This window comes from Amblyraja radiata, chromosome 3 (genome assembly GCF_010909765.2).
Source record: "Amblyraja radiata isolate CabotCenter1 chromosome 3, sAmbRad1.1.pri, whole genome shotgun sequence".
Lineage (NCBI taxonomy): Eukaryota > Metazoa > Chordata > Chondrichthyes > Rajiformes > Rajidae > Amblyraja > Amblyraja radiata.
Genome location: NC_045958.1, coordinates 31943571 through 31963720, shown reverse-complemented (window position 1 = coordinate 31963720; position 20150 = coordinate 31943571). Strand labels below are relative to the sequence as shown.

The 20150-nt window shown below is 44.2% G+C and overlaps 1 protein-coding gene across 4 annotated transcripts in view; it reads left to right on the top strand.

Moving 5' to 3' along the window:
• The window catches only part of aldh1a1 (aldehyde dehydrogenase 1 family member A1), a 106294-nt gene that overhangs the window by 15636 nt on the left and 70508 nt on the right, over nt 1-20150 (top strand). For 3 of the 4 annotated variants that reach the window (XM_033017550.1, XM_033017553.1, XM_033017549.1), the window contains exons 2-3: nt 11754-11869; nt 12880-12984. In XM_033017550.1, the coding sequence (XP_032873441.1) occupies nt 11754-11869; nt 12880-12984 (221 nt within the window). Of the gene's footprint in view, nt 1-11539; nt 11641-11753; nt 11870-12879; nt 12985-20150 lie in introns of those variants that run through there. The other variant, XM_033017551.1, reaches the window with a different exon arrangement.

Genomic DNA, 20150 nt, shown 5'->3' with positions numbered 1-20150 from the left:
TTTTAAAGCTCTGTGATTTCAAACCGTGTAACAATTAATACCACTCGCTGCCGAAGTCCTTGAGGGAAGAAATGTGTTATCGTAATCAACCAATGAATCTGTTTGTAGAAAAACACAATGGTATTTTTTAACAATAACAACAAAGAAATTAAATTGCTCCCCTGGGCTTAAATTAAATATTTGCAGTCTGTAAAAAAATTTCTGCAAATAAAGCAGGTTTTGCCAACGGCTTATTATAAAAAATTCTGAACGGTCTTTCCCCCGACCATCCTGCTGTAGCCAGGATGTGGTCTATAGGCACGTCCATTCTTTTGGCCGTCGACGTGGATACTGCCCTGGTGGAGTGAGATTTGTACATGTTAGTGTTTATCCCAGCAGCTTTTAGCACCTGCTTGAGCCGTCTCGAAATGGTTTGGCTCGTCACCCGACCATAAGGTTTTTTATGACTGACCCACAAGGCTTTTTCACTGCCTTGAATATTTTTGGTTGTGTCTATGTAGGACAGTAGGTGGGTCATGGCACATAACCATGGTTCTGGCGGGTAAGCCCGGAATTCCACGACTGGATTAGGTGTTCCTGGTTTGCTCTGTTTGATCAGTCCCTGGATAATGACAGAGATCTGGTCTGGAGCTGTGAGCATGCTGTCCAGTCGCAATAGGTGTAGTGACTGGACCCTCTGTGCAGATACAAGTGCCATCAACATGAGTGTTTTGAGCATAGATTGTTCCAGGTTGAGGGATCTAGCTGGTGGCCATCCCCTGAGGTATGTCAGGATCACACTGACATCCCATATATGGGTGTACCTTGGTCAAGGGGGTTAGAGTTGTAAATACCCTTCATTAGTTTGACCACCAGCGGGTGGGACCCCATGGCCTGTTGTCCTGGAGCTTGTTTTAAATAGACAGACAGGGCACTTCTAGCTGTGTTGATGGCACTGTAGCTGAGTACTTCATCGTGGTGAAAGTTCGCCAGGAATTCCAGTACATTGGTAACTGTAGCGGTTGAGTAGGTGGTCCCTGTATCCAAGCAACACTTCTCCCATTTTTTGATGCTGGACAAGTACTGTTTTTTAGTGGGTGTTCGGAGGGATGCTGACATGGTGTCGACGGTTTGTTCTGATAATCCCAGTCCCAGAAGTGGTCTGTTCAGAATCTGCAACCCAGGAGTTTGATTTTTTTCCATGGCACGGGTTGCTTATGCCCGACACTGGGTGTTAATAACTCTGGGTCACTGGGGAATACCATCGGAGTTTCAACAACCATGTCATGGAGTATTGGGAACCATGGCTGCGAAGGCCAGTCGGGTACTATAAAAATACCTGAAGCAGAGTCCATTTGTATTTTGCGTAGTACCCGACTGATGAAGGGAGGAAATGCATAGAAGAAGAAATTTCCCCAATCCAGCGCGAACGCATCTACCGCTGCCGCCTCAGGGTCTGGTTCCCAAGCGACATACATAGGTACCTGGTGATTTAGCCTTGATGCAAATAAATCGATACCTGGCGTGCCATATTGCTTGATAACTTTTGCAAATATTTTGGGGTTTAACATCCATTCGATGTTGTCATTAAATTTATGTGACCTGGTGTCTGCCACTGTATTTAGCTTACCTGGCAGGTAAGTTGCTGATAGCCAAATATGTCTTTTGACACACCATTGCCAAATTGTGTTGACCAACTTGTCGCATGATAACGATTTTATGCCGCCCATATGGTTAATGTAGGCCACCACCGTAGTATTATCTATTTGTAACCGTACATGCAAGTGATGCATTTTTGATGCATATGCTTTTAAACCATAAAAGGCACCCAACATCTCTAGATAATTAATGCCCAGTGTAAGTAGTAATGATGACTCTGGGTTAGTCCATCTACCACCTGTGCTGGATATGGAGTTAGTTGCTCCCCAGCCTTGAACACTGGCATCTGTTTGGATAACTAACGTAGGGTTAGTGATGATAATAGGGCTGAAACTATGCCAAAAGTTTTTTGCCCACCACTGTAGTTCTGATATTGCTTCAGTGGGTAACTTCATGACACGATCATAATGACCTGCATGTCGTTTTAGTGCCTGTACCTTTGCTCTTTGTAAGTTTTGATAGTGCAAAGGTCCGAATTGTGTAGCCGGAAATGCTGCTACCATTTTCCCAATTACTCTTGCTACTTGTCGAATAGTTGGTCGTTCGTTGACCATTAAATTGTTGCATGATTGTGCCAATTCAACTGTTTTGTCTCTTGGCAATGTTACCGTCATGTAGACTGAATTAATTGTGAAGCCTAAGTAGTCCATGGTTGTGGATGGCTTCAACTTAGATTTATCTGGATGTAAGACAAATCTCAGGGTTTCGAACAACTGTTTGGTAGCTGATACAACTGACATAGTCAATTCCATGGTCTTGCCTACTATTAAGTTATCATCAAGATATGCCATGACAATATGTTTTTGTCTTCTTAATATTGCCAGAGCTGGTTTTAGTATCTTGGTGAATAATCTTGGGGCTGATGTTAACCCATTGGGTAACGCTTTAAACTGCCATTGCTGCCCCATCCAGGTAAATTTCAGGTATCTGCGATGATCCTTGTGAATGGGTACTGAATAGTAAGCATCTTTAAGATCAATGCTTGCCATATAGTATCCTTTGGAAATGAGTTGTTTTGGCAGTAACAAACGTTTCCATTTTGAAATGTATATACTTAACAAGCATATTTAGTGAAGTTAAGTCAATGATGATGCGACATCCACCACCTTTTTTGGGTTTAGTGAATATATTTGATACGAATTCCAAGGGTTCATGTTTTGTTTTTTCAATGATACCCTTTGTAATTAGTCTCACCAGTTTAGCTTGTCCCTCTCGTTTTTCTTTAACTGAGAGGGAAAATACCCTCTGGGGTGAATGTTGAACTGGTGGCAATTTTTCTAGTATGAATTGTATTTTGTATCCACTAATGCCATTCAGAATATACTGATCACTCGTGATAGACTCCCATGCTTCTTTAAACAGGTGTAATTTCCCCCCTGTTAGTATTAAGCCCCTACTTTCTATATGCTGGTAGGAACCAGACCCACCTACCGCCATGGTTATGGGTATTTCTTCTGTTTCCTCCCGGTCCAACGAGTCTTGCGCGTTGTCTGACGTGGCGGTGATTTTGGGGGGTGGCGCATTTTCCATGGGGCCCGCTCTGGGCCCTGGTCTAAAGAAGACTTCCGGTGATAGAATGCGGACCCCGAGCTTTCACTAGTCCCATATGGTAGACGTCGACTGGTGGACGCGATGGGGTGCTGCCGCTTGGGAATTATTGTTTTTTTGGTTTGCTCGTCCCGGGGCCTGCCCTCATGAGACCGAAAGTTTTTGAGGCCTCTTCCATATCCTTCATTTGCTTTGTGAGGTCTTTGCCAAAGAGCAGTGTGTCTGGCTCAGTGGCTGGGGTTTTGCACAACCCCGCAAATTTAGGATTTATGGCAGGTCTTATGATTTGTTTACGAAGGTTGTGGTCATCTCCGTATTGTCCATGGAACGAGCAAACGATGTGATGGCTGACATCAGGAGCCTGAGGATCCGCTGCAGTTTTAGCTCTATTTGCCCCAACGTGCCCCCAGATGTGGCTGTTTACAGCCGGCACTTTAAGGGACTCACAGTTCTCTGGAGCTGTATACGTTTCTAAGGCCTCATTGACCACCTGCTCCTGTAGGGGCCTGTTGGAGAGGTGGTTAATGCTGGCCGCTAGTTTGGCCTCTAACGGCCTTCCTGCACGTGGGGCTGCCACGTAGCGGTCCACCACACCCAGCAGCTCTTCCTGTTCCTGCACCCCTTGCATACTCCCGACATCTTCAGCCAGCGTCCCCTCTTCTTGATCAGCCCAGTCCTGGTCACCAAAGCTACCCTCGGGTAAGGAGGAAGCAATGGGCAGTGCACAAGACACTGTGGAGGGAGTGCTTGAGCTCCCCCTGCGAGAGCGCCCCTCATGCAGCGTGTCTCGTTGGAGCACCTGCTCCAGGAGCCGCTCCATGCGGCTCAGGCAGCTGTTTCTCCCCCGTGCGGGTGGAGAGACGTCCCCGTCCGACAAGTCGGAAGCCACCGGCCGGCCGCTTCTTCGGTAGCTTTACATCCAGCTCGCTGCTCAGGCGCTAGCGGGACTGGGCTCGGCACGGTGTCGGGGATGGCGGAGCGCCCGGTAAGCGGTCCTACCGCCTGTTGCTGCCCCCCCCCAGATGGAACGCTCCTCCGTTGGAGTCGAGCGGGGGACAGATTTGTTCAAGAGCCTTTGTTCTCTGCCTGAAATAAAGCAGAAGGCTCTCCTGTGAAAGAAAACCCGACCTCAGGGTACTTACCTGACAGTCCGTTCTTTCACCCTGTAGCGGGAGCGCCTGACTCCCGATGCGGCCGCTGTTGCACTGCTGAACGCAATGCCGCGCATGCGTGCTGAGCGGGCTCTTCACGTAGTCACTCACGTGACTCCGAAGCAAAATCACATATTCACATATTACATATTTGTGGGAGGAAAAAAAAGAAAAAACAGCAATTTTAAAAAGACACCACACAACAGTAAATTGGTGCAGTAAGTTTGTCCCTGGTGAGATAGGAGTTTACAGTCCTAATGACCTCTGGGAAAAAACTCCTTCTCATCCTCTCCGTTTTCACAGCATGACAACGGAGGCGTTTGCCTGACCGTAGCAGCTGGAACAGTCTGTTGCTGGGGTGGAAGGGGTCCCCCGTGATCTTGTTGGCTCAGGAGTTGCACCTTCTGATGTTTAGTTCCTGCAGGGGGGCGAGTGTAGTTCCCATAGTGCGTTCGGCCGAATGCACTACTCTCTGCAGAGCCTTCTTGTCCTGGGCAGAGCAGTTCCCAGACCAAATTGTGATGTTCATCATCTGGTGGTCATCCCATGCCCCTGCTATACTTGTCATTTGAGGTGGTAGAGGTTGGAAGCTTGGGAGATGCTGTCAGAGTAGTCTAGACAAGCAAAGTCAGAGCATTTTGTAAAAAGAGAGCACTAATGGAACCTTTGGTGGTGGAGTGATTACATTTCCAGGCTGGAGGATGGGGTGCACAGGTTCTTTTGTGGTGTGGAGGGCATTCCATTATGTTTGTACCTTGTTTGTGCCTTATCTTTGGCTTTTGGGTGGCAGGAGATGAGTCACTCATCACAGGGGTAATCAATCTTTAGACTTCGAAGGTGGACACAAAATGCTGGAGTAACTCAGCGGGACAGGCAAAATCATTCCTACGCAATCTTTAGACGGTGGTGTGGCTGCTGTATTTTATTGGGCTGGTCTATTTGAGTTCCTTGCCAATGGTGACTCCAAGAATATTGATGGTGGGTGATACAGCATGAGTAATGTTGGTGAGGGTCACAGCAAGTGTAATGTTTTTGCATATCAAGGGTAGTTAATTAGATGTTGGAGTAACTCAGCGGGTCAGGCAGCATCTCTGGAGAGAAGGAATGGGAGATGTTTCGGGTCGAGATCCTTCTTCAGTTCATTAGATGCTTTCCAATTGGAGATGGTCATTATCTGGTGTTCTGTAACAGGAATGTTATTTGCCTCTTATCAGCCCGTGTCTGAATATTGTCTCAGTCCTGTGACACTTCGGCATGGGCTTCATCTGCGGAAATTGCTTGTGAAGCTTGTGAAATTGCAGATTGTGCAATTAACCATGAATATCCCTGTCTGACCAAACTGGAATGAAAGTAAAACAGCTGAAGACAGTACATTTACTGTTTTCTCCGTTGGCCTGTTGGTTAAATCACGAAGGATAAAATGTGTCAATTGCCTCTTCGAAAACCACACTGAATCTGCCTAATCACAGTCATACAATTATACAGCATGGAAACAGGCCCTTTAGCCCACCTAGCCCATGCCAACCGACATGCTCCCTCTACGCTAGTCCCATATGAACATAGACATTTCTCAGCAATGTTAGCAGTAGTAGGAAATACAAAACTAGGATGACACAATGTCATCAGCAGCAGAACAGATGTATTTGCAAAGAAATATACAATGAAAATAGTTGTCAACACTAAATAGCCAGCAACAAAATGGTATGCATTTGTCCTGTAATCTCTGATGAGCATGTTGACAATTATGTTGGTAATGCTGTTACAGCAACAGATACTTTGTTCAGTGTATGCAAAAGTTTGTTTTTGCTATCAGATGAAGGTAGCTTGTACATGACATTCATAGTAATTCATGAAGCTGACATTGAATAACAAACTACATCTACCACCTCAATTACAGAGCAAGAACTTTAAGCATTTAAGATTATAAGCTTACCTGTTTAATCAAAACAAATGCATAAATAACCATAAATATTAGGAGTTACAGAAATCTATCAGATTACTCAACTAATTCTGGGCACCATGTTATAGGAAAGATATTGTCAAGCTTGATAGGGTTCAGAAAAGATTTATGATGATGTTGCCAGGACTAGAGAGTGTGAGCTGTAGGGAGAGGTTGAGTAGGTTGGGTCTCTATTCCTTGGAGCGCAGGAGGATAAGGGGTGATCTTATAGAGGTGTACAAAATTGTGAGAGGAATAGATCGGATAGATGCACAGTCTCTTGCCCAGAGTAGGGGAATTGAGGACCAGAGGGCATAGGTTCAAGGTGAAGGGGAAAATATCTAATAGGAATCCGAGGGGTAACATTTTCACACAAAGGGTTGTGGGTGCAAGGATCAAGCTGCCAGAGGAGGTAGTTGAGGCTGGAACTGCCCCATCATTTCAGAAACAGACAGGTACATGGATAGGACAGGTTTGGAGAGATATAGACCAAGTGCAGGCAGGTGGAACTAGTGAAGCTGGGACATTGTTGGCCAGTGTGGGCAAGTTGGGCCGAAGGGTCTGTTTCCACACTGTATCACTCTATGACTCTATGACAATAACCTTATTTCAAGGTAACATAAATGCATGTGATTTTATCCACCTTCTTTTGTAGTTTAAAATAATGAAAATGATGGTCCATGAATACTTGGTAAATTGTGGGAAATGAGGAATTAATACTGAAAAATTCATGGAAAAATAAAAACACTGGGATTGGAACTCATCACAGCCTAAAACAGAACATGTTCCCTGCTGTCAGTCCAACCCCTCTCAGGTGTATCCACCTATCACTTGCTAGACTTTGTCTTGTCCCCACCACTCTTTTCCAACTTTCTCCCCTCCTACTGCAATTAGTCAGAAGAAGGATCCCAACCAGAAACATCATCTGTCGATTCCTTCCACAGATGCTGCCTAACATGCTGAGTTACTCTAACACATTGTATTTTGCTCAAGATTCCAGTACCTGTGATTCCTTGTGTGGACAAGTCATTTAATTAATGCATGAGATTGGATGTGAAATGCATGACATTTCTAAGAATTTATTTCAAGAGGTCTAGAATATATAAACAGGGATGTAATGCTGAGGCTTTATAAGGCACTGTTTTGACTGCATTTGGAATATTGTGAGCAGTTTTGGGCCCCATATCAGAGTAAGAATGTGCTGGCATTGGAGAGGAGGTTTACGAGTATTACCCCAGGAGTGATTGGGTTGACATATGATGAGTGTTTGACGGCATTGGGCCTGTACTCACTGGAGTTTGGAAAGATGAGGGGAGACCTCATTGAAATTTACCGAATAGTGAAGAGTGGATGTGGAGATGATGTTTCCACTAGTGGGAGAGTCTAGGATTAGAAGTGATAGCCTCAGAATAAAAGCATGTACCTTTAGAAAGATGAGAAGGAATTTCTTTATCCAGAGGGTGGTGAATTTAAGGAACTTATTGCCACAGATGGCTGTGGAGGCCGAGGAATTTAAGGCGGAGACTGACAGATTCTTGATTAGTACGGGTGTCAGGGGTTATAAGGCTGGAGAATGGGGTTGAGAGAGAAATATAGATCAGCGATGATTCAATGGCGGAATAGACTCGATGGGCCAAATGGCCTAATTCTGCTCCTATAACTTATGAACATGAATTTAGGTATTGATTAGGTGTAAGGTATTGATTGAGCTAGATTAATACAATTACATTAATAAACACTGATATGTCAAGATTGTACAGTACTTGCAGCATAGGAAAACAGCATAAATAATTTCACAAAAACTATAAATCTCAAATGCAATTATTTAGTTTCGATTTGAACCAATGCAGAAAGCATATTGGCTGTGAAAACAAAGTTGATATTATGTGAAAAGATCTGGCACAGTCAAGAATATTCTCCTTCTATACTATTGGATCTTATGCCAGTCGCTACATTGGAATATGCAACATCTCATTATTTGAAAAGATCTTGTGGTCTCATTACAAAGTTGCCAGTAGATTGGTTGTGAAGGTCACATGGAAAAGTGGGCTGAGCTCAATATCGTAATGTTTTTATTCTCTATTTAACCTGTAGAAAATGTTGAATACAGCAATGAAATTTCTAGCTCTGTGGGAATTGTGGGAATTTCCAACGATGCAGACATTTGAATTAGACATAATGCTCTAGAATGAGATTATGCAAAGCTTTAACCATATAACCATATAACAATTACAGCACGGAAACAGGCCATCTCGACCCTTCTAGTCCGTGCCGAACACATAATCTGCAAAAATAGAAACAGACCTTGAAGATGTAACTAGGAAAATGGACATGGGAGAGCCAGTGGATGTAGTGTACCTGTAGTGTACTTTCAGAAAGCATTAGATAAGGTCCCACATAGGAGATTAGTGGGCAAAATTAGGGCACATGGTATTGGGGTAGGGTGCTGACATGGATAGAGAAGTGGTTGGCGAACAGGAAACAAAGAGTAAGGATTAACGGGTCCCTTTCAGAATGGTAGGCAGTGACTAGTGGGGTACCGCAAGGCTCAGTGCTGAGACCGCAGCTATTTACAATATACATCAATGATTTGGATGAAGGGATTCAAAGTAACATTAGCAAATTTGCAAATGACACAAAGCTGGGTGGCAGTGTGAACTGTGAGGAGGATGCTGTGAGAATGCAGGGTGACTTGGACAGGTTGGGGGAGTGGGCAGATGCATGGCAGATGAAGTTTAATGCGGATAAATGTGAGGTTAAAAACAGGAAGGCAGATTACTATCTAAATGGCGTCAAGTTGGGAAAAGGGGAAGTACAACGGGATCTGGGGGTCCTTGTACATCAGTCTATGAAAGTAAGCATGCAGGTGCAGCAGGCAGTGAAGAAAGCGAATGCCATGTTGGCCTTTATAACAAGAGGAATCGAATATAGGAGCAAAGAGATCCTTCTGCAGTTCTACAGAGCCCCAGTGAGACCACACATAGAGTATTGTGTGCTGTTTTGGTCCCCTAATTTGAAGAAGGACATTCTTGCTATTGAGGGAGTGCAGCGTAAGTTTACAAGGTTAATTCCAGGGATGGCGGGACTGTCATATGTTGAGAGAATGGAGCAGCTGGGCCTGCACACTCTGGAGTTTAGAAGGATGAGAGGGTATCTCATTGAAACATATAAGATTGTTAAGGGTTTGGACATGCTAGAGGCAAGAAACATGTTCCCGATGTTGGGGGAGTCCAGAACCAGGGGCCATAGTTTAAGAATAAGGAGTAAGCCATTTAGAACGGAGACGAGGAAACACTTTTTCTCACAGAGAGTGGTGAGTCTGTGGAATTCTCTGCCTCATAGGGCGGTGGAGGCAGGTTCTCTGGATGCTTTCATGAGAGAGCTAGATAGGGCTCTTAAAAATAGCGGAGTCAGGGAATATGGGGAGAAGGCAGGAATGGGGTACTGATTGGGGATGATCAGCCATGATCACATTGAATGGCGGTGCTGGCTCGAAGGGCCAAATGGCCTACCCCTGCACCTGTTGCCTATTGTCTATTTACCTTTCAGTCCAAAATATGCATGCTGAGTATCTATACTAACCATATTGATTTGCCCTTGCCCTGTGGCCTTCTATACTTTGACAATTGAAGTGTATGCTTGTAGTTTGTTGAACTAATGAGAATGCCTTGCCTCTATTTTACCCATTCTAAATCAGCCATGATCTTATGTATTTCTTGAATCTCATCTCAACCATATTTATTCCAAAGAGAATAGCCTCCTTTTTATTCAGTATAACCTTGGGGCTGAAATTCCGCCTGTGGTCCAATCACAGGTTCAACATAAGTTTGTATTTATGAACAAAGTCACTTTGAAGGACTTTCGGCATCTAATTTGTCCGTGTCTCACACTACTCAGAATTGTTGTGCTCACTTTAAATTATCTCGCATAGAAACATAGAAAATAGGTGCAGGAGTAGGCCATTCGGCCCTTCGAGCCTGCTCCGCCATTCAATATGATCATGGCTGATCATCCAACTCAGTATCCTGTACCTGCCTTCTCTCCATACCCCCTGATCCCTTTAGCCACAAGGGCCACATCTAACTCCCTCTTAAATATAGCCAATGAACTGGCCTCAACTACCTTCTGTGGCAGAGAATTCCAGAGATTCACCACTCTCTGTGTGAAAAATGTTTTTCTCATCTCGGTCCTAAAATATTTCCCACTTATCCTTAAACTGTGACCCCTTGTTCTGGACTTCCCCAACATCGGGAACAATCTTCCTGCATCTAGCCTGTCCAACCCCTTAAGAATTTTGTAAGTTTCTATAAGATCCCCCCTCAATCTTCTAAATTCTAGCGAGTACAAGCCGAGTCTATCCAGTCTTTCTTCATATGAAAGTCCTGGCATCCCACGAATCAGTCTGTCTGCCATGATCTATCTGTTCCCACTTTCTCTGTATTAACATTTGACTGCTGGATTATGACCATCTTGCCCACAAGAATGTTCTTGAAATCAACCATTATCCTCTTCACAGTATGTCATAGGTACAAGCTTTGTGCTATTGTGAATTCGGATTTGCTTTAACTTTACATTCCATTGACTAATATATTGGTCAGTATTTTTTTAATAAACAATGACATCACCAATTATTCCGGGATGCATGACTATTGGTTCATTTGTTTCCTACATTACAAGAGTGACTAGTTTTCTATGATATGCTATTGGATGCAGAATATTATGGACATCTCTACAAATACAGGGCCTGATGAAGGGGCCCGGGCCTGAAACGTTAACTGTTTCCTTTTGCCCAACTGCTCCCAGACCAGTTGAGTGCTGTCAACATTATCTGGGTTTTTTTGTTTCAGATTTGCAGCATATGCAAGGTTTTTGTGCGTGTTTCTAACATTCGGTTTATAAGCAAACCTGCCTTTCATTCCCCTTAGAATCCTGGTTTTAATTGACGTCTATCAATTTGCCTATTGCTAAAAAAAAACGCTATGTTTACCATTTTATAAGTACATTTAGCGAATTTAATTTAGATTTTGTATTATATCCAACTGCTAAAGTTGCTTTTTAGTATTTAGTTCTCAAATCTCTTGTATAGATCTTACAGGATTACTTGGATCATAGGTTGTTGCAACAAAATATGTTACCATCACATGTTGGAACCTCACGTTCCAAGGACTGATTGGAAAGATCATGAATGTTGTTTCAAGCAGCCGTGACTTGGCTTGTTCTATGTGGCGCTGATGAGGGGTGTGGACTTGCCCTTTGGACGCACCATGTATTGTATCGCACTTTCAGCCAATCGCTTCCAACGAATGTTCCCAGTGTTTAATAACTCTGTTTCAACACCTTGCGACTGACAGCAAGAGCAGGAAAGTACTGCAAATATTTCGGGTTTTATTTTTTTGGAAGGGGGGCGGGAGGGAGGGGAGGGGAGAATATTATTTGGAGAGCTTGATTGTGCCTGAACCTGAACTGTGCCACTCCAGGAACACAAGCGAACCAGCGCAACATGAGTGCTCCGACAGCCGCCCGCGAAGCTACAGCGCCAGGTCCACTTAGTGCGCCCGTGCCGTTGGCTGAGTTGGAAATCAGACACACAAAGGTGAGTGCGGTCATTTCACTCCACACTCTCCATACTTCTACAACTTCCCGGCCATGAGCAACCCCTGAGCGCCGAGTTGCCCCTCTCTTCCATTGTAACCTCAATGAAATCCAACCCCATGCACTTAAATGTTAACGTGGAATAAGTGCCCTCATAGATTATATCGGGCTCATAGGTTTTCCCTTTTGCATTGCATTGGCATGATCGGGAGGGGGTGGGGGTCAGGGTGGTTAATATTGAAGTTGTTTTCAATTACATTTTCTGATTGGGAAAGAAAAGCACAAGGTGAAAGTCCTGACTTGCGCCTGATCAGCTACCTCGCTGGACGCGTATGGGAGCCACCTGCCCAGACACTATCGGGGCATCAATTCTTCCCCACCCCTATTCTCAAATTGATATTTTGGGATTACGGGGTCAAAGCCCCCTTCAATTTGCCACGATGGGATTTAACACAAAATAAACATTGGAAAGTAGAGAGACGCGAGAAAATGCGGATGCTGGAAACTTGAGCAAAACACAAAGTGCTGGAGGAACTCAGTGGGCCAGGCTGCAACGGTGGAGAGATGGGCAGGCGACGTTTCGGGTCGGGACCCTTCTTCAGACTGGAGCAACAGTCTGCAGCAGAGTCCCCGAGCTGAAATGTCACCTGTCCATTGCCTCCGCAGTTGCTGCCCAACCTGCTGAATTACTCCAATCCCGGCAGCTACCCGTGTCCCCTCAAGTTCTTTGTGTTTTCCTCAATATTAAGAAGCATCTGTGTCAAATGCATGACGATCAGTAGTAACCTTGAGACCCGCGCGTTCAGTATCAACTTGAAAATCAGGTCAATCTTCAAATGGAACCGCTTCAAATGGTTGTTACTTATTTACTCCAAGTCATCAGTAACACTTGGTTGACCGCATCCTGACTACAGGGAGCTGCACCGTGATGTCCCGGGCTCTCAGCACGCCCGCCGTGTCGGTTCGAGCCGTTGTCCATTTGCAAGTGTTTGCTTTTTTTTTTTGTCGCAGATCTTCATAAATAATGAATGGCATGAATCCTGCAGCGGCAAACAGTTCGCAACCTGGAACCCGGCCACGGGGGAGAAAATCTGCGACGTGGAAGAAGGCGATAAAGTGCGTGTACTTCATTGTTTCAATTACTCCCCCTTTTTTCCCACAGGGCGGAAATGTCAAAGAGCAGAGGGCATAGCTTTAAGGTGATAGGGGCAACATTTAAAGGAGATGTGCAGGCGATGTTATTTTGCACATAAAGTGTGGGGGCCTGGAACAGGCTGCAAGGGGTGGTGGAGGAGGAAGATAGGACAATGGCACGAGAGGCTTAGAAATAGGCATAGAGGGATATGGATCATGTGTGGGCCAAGAAGATTAATTTAATTTGACATAATATCTGGGACTGACATTGTGGGCTTAAGGGCCTCTGATGTACTGTTCTAAGTAATGGTTCAGATATAATGAGACCACATCTAGAGTAGTGTTACAATATAGGTCTCCTTAGATAGGGTAGAGCAGTGGATGTTGTCTACATGAATTGCAGCAAAACTTTCAACAAGGTCCCTGGATGATTGAAAGATTAAGGCAAATATGATCTACAGAGACTTGATAGAATGAATTGAAAATTGTTTATTTTAGTTTAGAGATGCAGCATGGAAGCAGGACCTTCACCCCACCGTGTCCGCGCTGACCAACGATCCCCGCGCACTAACACTATCCTACACACTTAGGCACATTTTACAATATTACTAAGCCAACTGGCCTACAAGCCTGTACGTCTTAGGAGTGTGGGAGGAAACTGGAGCACCCGGATAAAACCCACATAGGTCATGGGGAGAACGTACAAACTCCATACACACAGCACCGAGAGTCAAGATCGAATTCGGGTCTCTGGCGCTATAAGGCAGGAACTCTACCTCTGCTCCACCGTGCAGCACAATTGTTCTGGACATAAAAGAACGAAGATAGTAATCCGAAATTATCCGGCCCGCAGGCGTATTTTCCCCTTCTTCTGAGGACCTCTGCCATCCAGAATCTCAGGACAAGTGCACAGAGAGCGCGGCAAAACCATGACCAGCCGTGGCGGAAACCGACTGCCCCCCAAAACCCTCCCTCCCCTCCGCTCATCGGTCAATCACAGCGCGGTTCACAGTCGAGATATGGGGCAGTGAACGAAGCGCTGTGATTAGCCGCCGAGCGGAAGAGAGGGCCCAGACAGAGAGTCGACTCCGAGAGGGAGGGAGAGTCGGCCCTCTATTATCATAATAGAGATGGCCTCTATTATCCCCCAGTTTTTGGAGGTCGAGCAACAACAACAAACAATAATTGTGCCACCCTCCCCCCGCTCCCCCATCGGGTAGCCCCGAGACCGGTGATTAGTGAACGCTCAGCCCCCCCACTTTCAAAAACGTTCCGCGGCCCCTGCAAAACGTTGGTTAGGCCACATTGTACGATTGTGAGCATTTCTGGTCACCACACCACAGGGAAGATTTGGAGGCTTTGGAGAGGGTGCAAAAGAGGTTAACCAGGATGTTGCTTGGTTTAGAGAGTATTAGCTAAAAGGAGAGGTTGGATAAATGTATATAAAAGTATATAAAATTATGCGAAGCATAAATGGCAGAGTCAGCCTTTTTTCCCAGGGTGGAAAGAACATAAAGGGCATAGATTTAATTGAGATATGCAACCATTTGATGAGATATGCAAGTCAAGGTTTTTAAACAGAAAGGTAGGTGCTTGGAACTTACTGCTAGAGGAGGTGAAAGAAGCGGATACGATAGAAAACATTTACGGTACATCTAGACCGGCATATGAACAGACCACGGTTGGAGGGATATAGACCATTCAGGCAGATAGGATTACTTTAAATAAACGAGTTTGGTATTCCAACTGTGCATGCCCAGGTCATAGGTCACAAGCGAAAAACACTCTCAGCAGCCATGCCGCTGCATGTTCATAGAACTGTGCCTCATCTGCTGCCAGGATCGATCCCGGGTCTCTGGTGCCGCAATCGCTGCCGAACCACCACTGGACCATCCCCGTCCCCTCCCGAGTGCCCCCCAACCTGTCAGGGGGCGGCCACAGACTTTGGGAGTCAGACGGGAGCGGCGCCCCCAGGCCCACAGCCAGCGCGGAGAAGCAGCGCTAAATTCAGCTCAACTCTGCCAGTTAACCTACCAGCCCTACCTGGACTTACAGGAACGACGGCCCAGGCTTACAGTCAGCGCGGAGAAGCAGGGCTAACTCCACAGCCCTGGTGTCCCGTCAGTCCAGGCAGGGCTGTAGATTAACCCGGTGAGACAGGTGGAGTTGAGCTGGATTTAGCCCTGCTTCTCCGCGCTGGCTGTGGGCCTGGGGGTGCTGCTACCGTCTGACTCCAGACGTCTCTGGCCGCCTCATGGACGGGGGGGGGGGGACTCGGGAAGGGACGGGGATGGTCCAGTGGCGGTTCGGCAGCGATTGCAGTGCCGGAGACCCGGGATCGATCCTGGCTGCAGATGAGGCGCAGGTTTATGTCCATGTCGCGACACGGCCGCCGAGAGTTTTTATCGCTTGTGACCTTTGACAAATCCCATGATTCCTTGCATTTTTCGGAATACTGAACTCGCTTATTGACATCACTGTCTGCACAGACATTGTGGGCCAAACAACCTGTTTCTATGTTACACTGTCCTATGTTCTATTTAAAGAAGAATGTAAATACAATGGAAACAGTTCAAAGAAGGTTCACCAGATAGATATCTGGATTGAACAGTTTATGAGAAAAGCTGGGACAGTATTTTTCTAAAACCACAGGACTTAGAAGATTGAGTGAAAACTTGATTGAAATATATAAATAGAATCTTGAAGGGTTTGGACAAGATGTGAAATGGATGCTTTCTCTTGTGGGAGAATGTGGAACTAGATTAAAGATAAGGGATCACTCATTTAAGACCGTGAAGGTGTTTTTATTTCATTCCCAGAAGTCTTTGAATCTTTGGAACTCTCTTAGTCATGGAGCCTTACACCATGGAAGCAGGCCCTTCGGCCCATCTTGAACATGTTGACCAAGATACTCCATTTCAGCTAGTCATATTGGCCTGTGTTTGATCCATACCCCTCTAACCTTTCAAGGAAATTGTAGGTAAAATTCTTGAACAATTTTTAAAGCAAAGATAGAAGGTTCTTGAATAGCATGGAGGTGAAAGCTGTTGGGGATAGTCTGGAGTGTGATGCTAAGGTTACAGCCAGTCCAACCATGCCTTATTGAATGGTGTAAATGACTCAGTGGCTATTACTTTTGCATGTTGATTTAGAGTGCGATTTCAGGTTGTGGAACCGGCACACATGTTTGAAGCTCGTTTTGATCTGGGAGACATTGACTGAAGAAAATAGAATCAGGTTTTCTAGCACTATACTGGATGTTGGTGCAGGAGTAGGAAAGGAGATAAGTTGTATTCTTCCATAAAGAGAGGGGGTCATAGTCGTACAGCATGGAAACAGACACTTCGGCCCAACTTGCCCACACTGACAAACATGCCCCATCTATACTAGTCCAACCTGCCTGCGTTTGGCCCATATCCCTCTAAACCTATAGTATCCATGCACCAGTCTAAATGCTGAGTCCTCTAAAAACACACATAGAGGACAGTGGCAAAAATGAGCTGTGCTGGTCGGTGGCAGGAGTTAAATCCCAAGGTTGCAGAATGTATCACCGGACAACATGTGCACCAACAGGACCACTAGCCACAGACACAGTTTAATTCATTTACCTGGCATTCACATTCCCTGACTCAAATATTTAACATCGAAGCAAGACTCGGAGACAGATTCCACAGCTTGTACACACTGGCAGCTCTTCAATCCGGATAACACCTGAAAATATTGCACAAAGCTTAGCAACTTCCATCACAGGAGGAAACCACAGAGAACCAGAGGTAAGAGCAGCTTACAGACAGTAGCTTTATCAGAGCAACCATGACAGTTGGATGTTTAATGGGATATGGGTTAAATGTAGGAACATACGACTAGCAAAAATGGGTGTCCTGGTCTGCATGGATGAGTTGGGCTGAAGGGTCTGTTTCCATGCTCTATGACTATGTTCATTCTTACTTTCATTCCCACATCACCTTCCCACTCTTTCCACTCTCTCATTTGATTCACAAGCTATAGATAACATAATCATGTTCAACATACTCTTCCCTCCACTTGTTGGACCATAACCCAATTCTTAGATTACTGTGTAATTGTAAGACGTAAAGGAGATGGCAGAAAAACATGAAGAATGCAAGTGAAGACTCAGTCCTTTAGTTTGAAACCAACCAATAGCTTGGATACATTTAATTTAGAGATTAAGTCGGGAGTCTTTGTGAATTAATAGCCTGCAGATAGTGCAAGTGAAAAGATAACTCAGGTGGCAGTTTACCCGAAGATAAGGTCACATATGTTCTTCTCCTGGGATTCGGATGAGGACTTCAAGTGGCAATCTTCAGAAAGGGATAGAATATGTAGTCTGAAATTGACAAGCCTGCCAGAAAGACCGTATATGATAAACAAGTGCGGAAGAGTGCGTCCCCAGCCTCTATAAGGGCAATGCCCAAGAGATGTTGGTGACCCAGTATGCAAGTGGTGGGCACTCCATTAACACATGTATGGGGAATTAGCTCAAGTAGCTAATCCTCATTGCACTCCACAATGAACCATCTTTGGAGCACTTAATGTGGGTAGGCAGGGTGTCACAGATGGATTATTTTTACATTTACACAAGCGTGCACAGAAATCCAAAAGTTGCAGAATTTCACAGATTAAGGACAATGCTTTAGAATACCAATACGTTTGCTGCCGTTGATTCACAACATGCAGGCTATTAAGCTTAGCAGTCAAGAAAATAAGAACGTTTATTTTATAAATAACATCTAGTGCGGCATGGTGGCACATGGTGGCACATGCCTTACAGCGCCAGAGACCTGGGTTCGATCCTGGCTATGGGTGCTTGGCTGTGTGAAGTTTGTACGTTCTCCCTGTGACCTGCCTGGGATTTCGCCAAGAAATTTGGTTTCCTCCCACACTCCCAAGACGTACAGGTTTGTAGGATAATTGGCTTGGTATAAATGTAAAAAATGTTTCTAGTTTAGGATAGTGCATCTGGTCGTTGCGGACTCGTGAGCATTTTCTTCATCTTTTAAGACACCTAAGCACCTCAAGGATCATAAACTCATTGAGTTCTGGTTACTTAATTATATCGAAAACCATTTTTCCTTATATACGAATCTCATTTATCCAACTTTTACTACAACCTTCTTTTCCAAGATTGGCAAGATATCAGGTAATCGCTTGGATGTGTATTACATTACAAGGTCATCTATTGTTTGAGGTTAATCACTAGAGCCACGATTGATATTTGAAGATCGGGGTGCATGCTTGCTAGATTGCAATTATACCACAAAGTGCAAGGATCATTGAAGGTCACATGAGATTAGATAAAATAAAGTGTTACCCCTGGCGGCCAATTTTAAAGATATGATAATGAAGATATTTTCTGCTTCATTATTGAAATTGCAAGGTGAATTATGAAGTGCTACGGGATCCAGTAAAGTGCCTGAATATTTTAAACATGTAAATGTATCGTAAATCACAGTAAAATGTACTTAGTGTAAATTCAATATCTGGAAAAAACTTGCACTTCACATTTTCGTATACTCAGATGACTGATCACAAGTAGTTAGTAATCCTGCCACTCTGGTTCATTGAGTCACATTCTTGTCCATAAATCAAAAGGCTCTGGTTGAAATCCAACCCAAAAGATTGGAATATAAAAATTCTGGGCTGACATCCCAATGAAAGACAGAGGGACTGCTTGAGTGTTGAATTTGATATATTTTAAATGATAGATTAAAGTAAACCTCTCCCTGCTCTTAGACAATGGTAAAATATTTTATGACTCTACTTCACATTGCTATTATGTTTGAATGTTTTTGTTTCTCAATCAACATTACTAAAAAATAACTATTATTAAATGCAGTTTGTGGGAGATTGTGTACAAAATGGCTACATTGAATTTCCTATATTACTAGCTGTCACAACTCTTCTAAACTCGAATGTAAATAGCACCATGAAAAGAAGAATGGAGAATAAGCTTTATTTTATTTTGCTTGGAGCTTTGTTGTATAATGGAAAACTGGCTGCAAACTGCATTATAATGTTCTTTGCCAGTATCTTAAAAAGTAAAAGCAGCAGTATCATGGATATTGGAGGTGTATGACTTCTATTGTATTTTTATGGATAGACATCTTGGATTCTCCAGTTGAAAAAAAACGGCACTGTCTTTCCTAATCTTAATCAACCTGAAATTAACCTTGCATATAGCACAGCAAAACACAAAGTGCTGCAGGAACTCAGTGGGGCAGGCAGCATCTGTGGAGGAAATGGACAGGCAACATTTTGGGTTGGAACCCTTCTTCAGCCTCATCTCGACAATAATCTTAATCTTACTATAGCACAGTACTGGCATCTGGATGCATGATGTGATGATCCAAATAGCAATTTACTTGAAAACTAGTTATACTTTACATTCAAGTTTATGCTGTTGTGTATGTCTGGGCCTTCGCAGTTTGCTTTTGTCTCAACTAATTACTTTAGAATGTGAGAAATACTGAGCTAATTTATGCACCACAACCTCCCATAAACAGCAGTCTAATAATATTGAGATAATGTTGAATGCAGTGAAAATATTAGCCAGATAATATGGCTAACTACACTGTTCTGCTTTAAATTCGTGACATGGGATATTTTACATTCCATTAAGATCACAGTTGGGCTTTAGTGTAATGCCTTATCTGAAAAAGGGCATTTTCAACCATGTAACACTACAACAGTATTGATTTGGAGTGTCAGCCTAGATGTTTGCACTCAAGTCTCTAGAATGGAACCTGAACCCAGAACATTCTGAATATGGTAAGACCCTCAAACATTGGAAGCACACCCCTGTAGCTTCAGGGACAGTTTCTTCCAAACTGGCAACTGAACCATCCTAACAATGACCAGAGAGTGGTCCTGAGCCACTATCTACCTCACTGAAGACCCTCAGACTATTTTTACTGGACTTTACCTTGCACTAAACATTATTCCCTTTATCGTGCATCTATACACTGTGGATGGCTCGATTGTAATCAAAAGCTTTTCACTGTGCCTCGGCACATAGAAACATAGAAACATAGAAAATAGGTGCAGGAGTAGGCCATTCGGCCCTTCGAGCCTGCACCGCCATTCAATATGATCATGGTACACGTGACAATGAACTAAACTAAAACTAA